At 51.3% G+C, this 9,243-nt stretch overlaps 2 protein-coding genes across 2 annotated transcripts in view; both read right to left on the bottom strand.

Moving 5' to 3' along the window:
- ERICH6 (glutamate-rich 6) overlaps positions 1-2,086 on the bottom strand; it is a 10,473-nt gene extending 8,387 nt beyond the window's left edge. The window contains 1 exon segment of the mRNA XM_010004743.1: positions 1,948-2,086. Within this exon segment, the coding sequence (XP_010003045.1) occupies positions 1,948-2,086 (139 nt within the window).
- Positions 2,087-3,192: 1,106 nt separating this feature from the next.
- Positions 3,193-9,243, bottom strand: part of SIAH2 (siah E3 ubiquitin protein ligase 2) — a 19,026-nt gene continuing 12,975 nt past the window's right edge. Inside the window, 2 exon segments of the mRNA XM_010004742.1 lie at positions 3,193-3,268; positions 3,270-3,721. Coding sequence (XP_010003044.1) covers positions 3,193-3,268; positions 3,270-3,721 — 528 coding nt within the window.

Raw genomic sequence — 9,243 nt, 5'->3', positions numbered from 1 at the left:
CACCGGCACCGGCTTGAGGGGAAGCCCTGGTGACAAACCCTGGTGACAAACCCTGGTGTGACTCACCTGTCGGGACAGGAGCTCCCAACCACACCTGGAACACCTGCCTATGCAGGTTGCTTGGTGTTGTGTCATGCTTTTGTGACAATCCATCTGTTGCTGATGCCTCCTGTAGCACCGGGTGCTGTTGAATCACTTAAGGAATCTGCACTCGCAGCTTGGAGAATGAAGGTGAGCAATTCTTTGCAGGTACCTGGTCTGCAAGCCAGCACAGGCTTTGGGCTCCCCTTAGGACAAGGTGTATGAGCTACGTTGTCTGGGCTTTGTGTGAGAATTTGTAGTTGTCTTACCTGCACACAAGTCCTGCAAGAAAATGGTTTGGCTCGAGGACCTCTAGGGCCTGTTCCAGACAAAACAATTCTATGATTCTAAAATAAATCTGTCTTAGTAATTCTTAAAAGTGGGAAGAGTATGTTGAGGTGCAGCCCTGGGATGTGCAGCTGGGCTGGTGCTCCTGCTGCTCTGGGGTCCCGGGGGATTGTTCCTGGTGGGTTGGGGCAGGTCCCAGGGGATTGTTCCTGGTGGGTTGGGGCAGGTCCCGGGGGATTGTTCCCGGTGGGTCGGGGCAGGTCCCAGGGGATTGTTCCTGGTGGGTCGGGGCAAGTCCCAGGGGATTGTTCTTGGTGGGTCGGGGCAGGTCCCAGCAGTGCCAGAGCAGGGGAGGTGAGTGCTCACAGCCAGCACCAGCTCCCCTGTGCTGTGCTGCTGCTAAAAATTCACCAGTCCCTGGGGGTTTTTGTATCTTTCCGGGTGTTTGAAGTGAAAACTGTTTGTAGGGAGAATTGTTAACAAAATGGCTCGGACCGTTGTCTGCAGGTCCTGCTGCCAAGCAGTGCTGGGGCAGTGCTGGGAGGGGCTGCTGAAACTTTTTCTGAGTATTTTGAGGGGCTTTTACCCCTCTCTCTGCTGTGCTGCCACTTCCCTTGGCAACGTGCTAGTGTCCTGGAAGCCCCTTCTGCCTCTATTCTTGGACATCACCCTCAGGATGTTGTACCAGCTGCACTGGGAGGAAAACCTGAAACATTCTGATCAAGTGCTGGAAAGAGCATCACCTGTTCATTTGCTGGCCTGAAGAGGAAACACGTTGCTTTTTGGCAATTCCAGCTGAGGTATTCTTCATCCTGAATTCTATTTCAGTCAGAAAAGATACCATGTGTAGGGTTTTTGCTGTGAGATGTAACAAAAGTTTACTGTTCCTTCAGAACTGAATGTTGTGGAAAGGTCTCATGAAATAGTGTGTGTTTACTTGCCTAATGTGGGTCATAGGCAACATGATTGATTGATTAATTTCATTAATCCTACTATAATCAAAGACATGCTTTACACAAAAAAAGGCTCTCTTGTCCCAACTGTCAGTAAGAAAAATAATTTTGCCCTATAAATGTTGCTGGAATAAGGGAAAATGAATAAAATCCTCAGGAGTTCTTGCTTAACAAGTTCTGCTGAAAGCACAGGTGTTAAAGCCAGAGCTTGACTTTGATCCTGTTTGAGCAGGAGCAAATTAGTTGACTTGGCTGATGCTGCTGGGATGCTCCCAGCACAGCAGGGATGAGCTCAAATGCAGGATCTTGGTAGGAACTGGATATGAAAACATTAGAGTAATTCCTTGGGAGTTTTTTTCTGTGATCACTTCCAAATTCTAAAGGCCAGAACAAGCTTCCCTTTGCTGTTGTGGGCCTTGTAATTCTCCTGTGTGCTTTTCTGGGAATTGCCACCAGGCACTGGTGGATCTTTGTGTGGGGCTCAGGGCTGTATCCCCTGCAGGGAAGCTCTTAGGTCTGCTTTTCCTCCCCGTGTCTTATATTTGTTCACACCACTGTCACCTTACATGGAGTTTTCCACTATCATGAGCTTCCTACCACTGAATAACTCAGTGGACTGTGTCACCTTGTGACTTGTTGCTGTTCCAAGTGGCAAACATCTTCATTCTGAGCAGATCCACCTGAGGAGCTAGTGCTTTTCCTGAGGGATCCACAGGGAGGCTCCTGGTGGGAGAGGGGGAGCTGCAGGCACGTTCAGCTTCCATGACAGACCCTGATCTCAGTTTGCAGGAGTCAGGCTGTCACTGCTTCCTCTTGGACTCAAATTCCCACCCAGTTCTCATCCCTCTCCATCAGGGGTGGGGGGATGAGCAACCCCTCAGGCTCTGCAGTGTCCTGCTGCCCACGAGATGGGCTCACCTGGGGAAACCCAGCAGATCCAGCAGGGCAGAGCACACCAGGTAACTGGGGAGCAACAGCTACTGCCTTGCACAGGTATGTTAGCACAGCATGCTATAGAGGGTAGTTTTTGCAAAGTATTTATTACAAAATAAAAGTAAATATGGCAACAAAACTTAAATAGCAATGTCATGACACTGGCCGTAAAGCTCTTGCTATATTATTAGTCTTTTACAATAATCAATAGTCAAGTAGGTCTCTGAGGGAAGCTGCATGTGGACAGCTCGAATATATTTATTATTGGCTCTAGCTGTCTGAGATACATTGGATGTGCCTCCTGCCTCCACCAGTACCGGCTGTGCTGGGAGCTGGGCTCACTGATCCCCTCAGAAGGGACAGGAGGTGGCAATTCCCACACTGTGAACCCTGCCAGGCTGTACCCCAGCCCCTCCCCCCTTTCTGCTTTTAAAAACACAGCACATGATCCAGTGCCCATCCCTTTTCAATAAGGTAGCAGGAAACAGAGTAGCAACCTGAAGTACCTATTGTTCCCCTTTGAGCCAGAACTTCTCTTGTGAGAGGCTGCTTGGATTTCCTTCCCACCTGCTAGAATCGTTGTTACAGTGCAGCAGTGAGAGAGCCAGTTTTCTGCTGACTGGGCTTTTAGGCACGCTCCGAACAGGAATGCAGTTCTTCAAGTCTCTTAAGACACATGTCTAATGGAAGCACTCTTTAAATAAAATACAATTAAATTAAAAACAAAAAAAGGTGACTGCGTGTGGGGAATGTTCCTAAGGCACCCAAGAATTAAAAAAAAACACCTTTTCCCACTCATACCACTTACAGGACACTCTTGTTCCTCTCCTCTCCAAAGTTCAGGACGTTGGCGAGTCAGGAACCTCAGCACAGGGGGGACTTCGCTGAGCGCCGCTGACAAAACCGGCACAGAGGGAGGGGGCGAGGTGGGCCGGGGTCAGGGGCAGCAGGGGGAGATGGTGACGTTGATGCCCAGGTTGCCGTTGTCGGCGAAGAGGTGCGCGATGGCGGGTGGTGGCCGACACCCCGTCGTGGATGGAGCGCGGCGTGGCCTCCCACGTCAGCCGGCGCCGGTTGCCGTTCAGCTCCAGTCTGTAGGTAAAGTTCTCCGCCTGCTTGCGGGTGCCGATGAGCAGCACGATGGCAAAGAACTGCTGGTGGCCTTCGTACTTCTCTTGCTTCTCCAGCACCAGCATGAAGTGGTGGCCAAAGCACGACTGCATCATCACCCAGTCAACCGCCCCCGGGAGGTTAATGTCCGTGGCCAGGAAAACGATGTCTTCTCCCTGGAGCGTGGTGATGCTCTTGTGGGCGTGCATGAGGTGGGACATCACGGCTTCCAGGGACCCCTGCCACTTGCAGGTGGCCCCGGGGCACGGGCAGGAGTAGGGACGATACTCGCAGATGTCTTCGTGTTCTGGCTTTTCTGTGTGGTGGAGTGTCAGGGAGCAGCCCGTCGTGGCGTACTGGAAAGAGACCAAACAAACTGTCAGGGGAGGCACCAGAGCTCACTGCTCCCCCTGCCAGCTGGGAGCACTGGTCACCGACCAGAACTCTTGTGCTCATCGCAAACGTTACACCAGGTACTTCTATGGAGCCCTGGATTCAGAGCTGAGCTTTGCTTATTTTTGTTTCCACATTAAGAATTGATTCTTCTTGTCTTTTGTGGTGTTTTTTTTCCTGATGCAAGCACTTAGATAAAATGGATTGTAAAGCTTAATTGTAGTTAGATCTGCTGTTGTAGTTAGATCTGATTGGTTCCAGACTAGCTGAAGTGGTCCTGGGTTGGATTTTTCTTGTCTTTAAAAAAACAAAGGATTCTAGTTTCAGCAAGCAGTTACTAGAAATAACTGTGTTTCATAGATGTACCTTATTGCCATCACACAGCAAATTCAAATGCAGATTACCCACAGCTTTTTTTAAACCCTGGAACAGTTTCAAGGCTGCAATTGTGAGAAGTGGAAAGAGAGGGGGTGATTTTTCACTGAGCTTAAAGCTAGCACACAATTAAGCACTAAGATGCTAATGCTATCAGGCAGGTTACAACCTGTGTGCATGGCTGCTCACTGATGCTGAGACACTTCCTTGAGGACAGTTCTAACCAAAGTGGACACGATTATTTCTGTGCTAATATGTGTGCAAAAAGTTTCAGCTCCAAGGATGAAATGCCCAAGATGCACAACCCCCGTGCTGCCAGCACTCGGAATACTGGGACAGAAACCTGACCTTGTGCTTCTGGAGGAGCCTGTTTTATAAGCCACGAGGAGCTAACGTGAGCCTCCATGTACTGTGTCTGCCCCTGCTGCTTAATCCTCTGCCATCAGCTTCATTGCAGGGCACTGCAGAGCAGCAGGTGCAGGGCTGCCCCCCCTGCCAGCCCCTCTGGCCTGCTGGTGTTTCCCACCTTCATAGCCACACTTGTACTTCAGTCATGCAAGGTTCTGAAGAGCAGCTCTGAGTTCTAACCTCATTAACAAAATTAGGAAGGATACGTAAGCTGCTGGTTGGGTGAAAGTGGCTGCAGAGGGGAGAGGGTAAAAGCAACAGGGGCAAAGAGAAGTGGCTTTGCCCTTCATGGTGAGAAGTACCTGCTGAGGTGTGTCCCCAGACCCATCGCTGCTGGTTGCACTGGTGGGGAGCCCTGCCAGCAATGGGAGGCTGTCGACAGCAAAGACTGACTTGCTGTCCTCCTGCTGCTTGGCAAATGTCCTTGATGTTTATCACGCCCCTCTCAGCCTGGCTGGCCTCTGCCAGTGCCCCAGAGCTGCCTGGCCTGGGCACCTGCTCCACCCTGGGACGGGAGGAGGGCTGTGCGTGCTGTGAGCAGTGCAGGCAGGACACTGGTGCCTGGGCTGGCCCCACTCTTCTGCTTTTTCATTGCTCTTCTCATCACTTCTGGCATTCCATGCTGGAAAGCATTATGTACTTGTTTCCTAGTTGTTTGTTCAGCACTGTGTTCGCTTTCCCGAGAGGGAATGGGCAGCTGGGAGCCCAGGAGCACACACCACGGGGCATGCCATGGCTTTGCACAGGTTTGTAAACTCTGGGTGTGCTGTGCTGACCTTCACTTTGACAGGATAGCTTCCCAAGTGTCCTGACGTGTTTGGAACACAGCAGGTAAGCTTGGAAGTGCTCAGCAGAGACAGGCTGGAATTATCAGCCCTGTAAACAAAAGCAGGCAGGGACTTAAGTAACTTGTCTGAAGCCACATGGGCAATCAGTGGCAGTGTTGGGAATAGACTGCAGAGCGCAAATCCCTCCGGCTCAGACTTCCCCTGGAGCAGCCTCCCTCTCAAGTGTACAAGTAGCTGGAGATACAAACACTGCTCCTGGAGAGAAGAGGCCTGACAGCTCCTCTGTGTGTCAGCAATGCTTGGGGCCCAACGAAGACTGAGACCCTATTGTGCTTCTCCCTCCTCTGGTGTTTTGTAAAACATCTGCCCCCTCTTCATAGATCCCTCCATCCTTCCAAAGCATTCCCTGGAGCTTGGGAACAGCTGCTCAGCCCAGTCTAGCAGTGACCCTGGGGAGCTCTCCCAGGGATGCACAGTGACAACAGCCCAGACTATAGGGAGCCTCTGTGCTCCCTGAAGCCTCGAGCTGGTGAGGAACCCGGCTCTGGCCACAGCCTCTTGCCCAGCAGGGGGTTGTGAACTGCTCCTCCAGCTCTGCTGGCTCTGCCAACAGCTCCCCTGGGAAAGGACGAGAGAACCTACCTGCCTGTGAGCAGGTAGGGTGATGGGAGCAGACCCCTGTGTCTATGCATGTCTGTTCAGTTAAAAACAAGATAAGTATTATTTTTTATCAGTAAGAGGCCCCACTGCTTTATTAGAATCTACTATGTCTTGAAATAGGAAGTGCAATCTTACTTAGCTTTAGTGTCTTTGCTTAAAATCTTTAAAATGACTTTTTCTTTTTACCTTAAAGCTCTGAAGAGCCTGTAGGGGCAGCACTGCACAATCTGCAGGAGTAAGTGTGTATATAATCATAACATGGAAGTGCAATTTCTCTTTGCAAGTTGTTTACATGGGAAACCCACTGTGCTCTCCCTTGAACTGATGGTGTAGCAGCAGTGGTCTAAGGTCCCAGAGCAGTTCTGCCTCCCTCCTACCTCCTATCTAAAGAAATTTAAAGCAAGCCATTACTCTGGTATTATTTAAGACTTGTTAGCCTATATACAGTCTCACTATGCCTTCCAGTTCTTAAATAAAGTGTTGGCCATGAGCTGCAGAAAGCAAAGCAAAATGTAGCAGTACAGTACAATGAATTTACTGGATTCACCTTTTATCAAAAGGATCAGAACCATCTGGAGACTCGGAGTTGGTGGTATCTCCAGTTAGGCTGTGTTCAAGGACCCTGGAAGACTCTTCAGGCGAGGTACTTCTTCTAGCTTCCAAGGTGCAGAGCAGCACCACTCTTAGGAAAGATGGTAGGAATGGGGTTCCAGTCCCCTGAAAAGTCACACCCTGTGTACTTTCACTTTTTTTAATGCATGTAGTAACTGGAAAAGTAACTTCTGTTAGGAAATGCAACTTCTGTTATGAAAAGTAAAACTGATGGTTAGGTTGCATTAATCACAGCACTGAGCATTCACTGGTGTACCTGTGCACTAGTTTTGATGGGTTGGTTTGTTTGATTTTGCCCTATCATACATTGCCAGTGCCATCCACAGCGCCGGGATAGGTTTTGCCCGTGCATGTTGGAGGGAAGTTCTGCTGTCAATTGAACTGCAAGCAGGACCTGCCCATGGTCTTACGTGGGGCAGGTGAGGAGTGCTGGTCCCACGTCACTTCCGTGGCCATGCCACCCTCACTCAGGCATGAACATCTTTCTTTTCCAGTCCCACCACAGCAGACCAGCAAGCCCTGGCAGGGCCTGAATGCAGAACACCTCACACCCTGCCCTGCTCAGCAGCTGGGTCACACTGCCAAGCTCAGCAGCCAGTGATCACAGCGTTCCTCCCACACTGCTGGGAAATGGGGCCTGGTGTCTATGCATAAGGCTCCTAAATCATCAGATGTATTTTCTTTTACAGACAGTATTGGCCAAACCCCCCAAAGCTATGGTAGAACCTCTATCCAAATTAAGTCAGCTTCAGAACTTGAGGGCAGCTTTATATTATTTTCCACTTGTACTTATTTCAAAGATGAAAAAAACCCAACTAATTCCTTTTGGCATTCATTAATTAGGAGTTTGAGTGTGCTTATGATGTGCATTTTCTCTTCTGATGATTGCCTAGAGCACTAAGAGGCATTTTCAGTAACTCTTCTGTGACTTTGAGATTTAAGTTCTCCTATAGTTTTTTTTCCAGAAGTCCTGTAAAGCACAGAAATGCAATAACTAATTCCTTCTTGCAGCATTTGAAAAACAACCCTCAAAGCAGCTACAGTCACAGGCAACACCAGATCCCTGTTTTCTGCTGGTTCTGTTGTGCCTCAGTCCTTATGTCAAGTACCATTCACAGCTGTCTGTAGAAGGGCCAGTGCCTCCTGCAGCCAGCCCACTGCCTGCTTGTTCCTTTGCTTTCTCTGGAGCTCCTTCTTTCCCTCCTTCTCCCTGAGAGCCCACGTCAGGTTCCCTGCAGGCGGTGGCAGCCCCAGGTGTGTCAGGTGGGCTGCCTGTGCTGGCTGCAGAGCGGGTTGTGCCGAGGCTCTGGGGTGCTGGGGGTCACCCTGAGCTGCCTGTCACCTGCGTGACACCCACCGAGAGCTACAGCCCTGGCGGTTCCTGTCACCTGCGTGACACTGAGAGCTACAGCCCTGGTGGTTCCTGTCACCTGCGTGACACCCACCGAGAGCTGCAGCCCTGGTGGTTCCTGTCACCTGTGTGACACCCACTGAGAGCTACAGCCCTGGCAGTTCCTTGCTGTCTCTGGGCACAAGAAGTAAGAGTGGGAACATGAACGTGCTGATGTCGCTGCGTGGCTCTCGGGAGCAGTGAAAGCAGCCGGGCAGGAATTGCTCATGGCAGAAAGCATCCACGTAACAGAGAGGGAGTGCGAGGGAGGAGCAGAGATGTGTTTATCTCTGCCTGCATGAGGAGCTCCTGGGTGCCTAAGGAGCAGGGGCAGAGAGCTCGGGAGCAGACACTGCTGTATGGGGACATGCTCTGCATGGGTCACACCACGGCAGGGTCTGGGACATGGGCTGTGCCAGTGCCCTGTTTGCAGCTCTGACAGGTGCAGGTGTGACAGCAGCGTGGCACAGGGGACCTCAACATCCTGCTGCTGCTGCCTGGCTGCCCTGCCTGCAGCTGGGGCTGGAGCTGCTGCCACCCCCGTGGCCCAGGGCTCCTGCCTGCACTAGGGTCTCACCGGGTCCCTGCGAGGTGTGACACGCTGACCACTGCTGCTTCAGTCCCTCTCCAGCTCTCCCAGCTCTGATCTGCCTTGCAGGCACAAGAAACCAAGCCCAGTCCATGGCCTCCTGCCTGCAGCAGCAGCAGCCTGACATGCTGACACAGAGACCACCAAAGCACAGCCAGCTCCAGGTGAAACCCTCCTGGTCCTATGACACTGAGCTGCCCAGTCCTCAGCACTTGCTCCTGCAAACCTCACCAGCCTCCCTCCTTCTCCAAGCCACTGCTTGAAGAGCACAATGTCAGCCACGGGAGTAACACTGGCAGGAATTTCTGGAAGTGCTCTTAACTGGTTGACATGTGCTAGCCACCTTATGATTTATTTTTAGGGAGTACCCAACTGAAGAAGTGTTTGCAGCTGATACACCTGAACCAGAACTTGCTGGACAGATGGTGGTCCAGCTGCTGGACAGGCTGGCACCCTGCAGGCAGCAGAGCTGTGTCCTGGTGCAAGGGAGAGCTGTGAGGACTCTGGTCTGGGGACCCACTCCAGCCTGGATGCACCAGTTCCGTTTAAGACAAGCAGAGAATGACACCAGCTGTCACGGGTGAGACGCTTCAGAAAAGGAGAACTAGGCTGGTATTTCTGTGAAAACCCCACACGGGCTGTTTGTGTTCCCCTGGGCTCAGA

This window comes from Chaetura pelagica, unplaced genomic scaffold (genome assembly GCF_000747805.2).
Source record: "Chaetura pelagica isolate M959 unplaced genomic scaffold, ChaPel_1.0 scaffold829, whole genome shotgun sequence".
Classification (NCBI taxonomy): domain Eukaryota; kingdom Metazoa; phylum Chordata; class Aves; order Apodiformes; family Apodidae; genus Chaetura; species Chaetura pelagica.
Note: the sequence above shows the minus strand (reverse complement) of the source record. Positions and strands in the feature narration are given on the sequence as shown.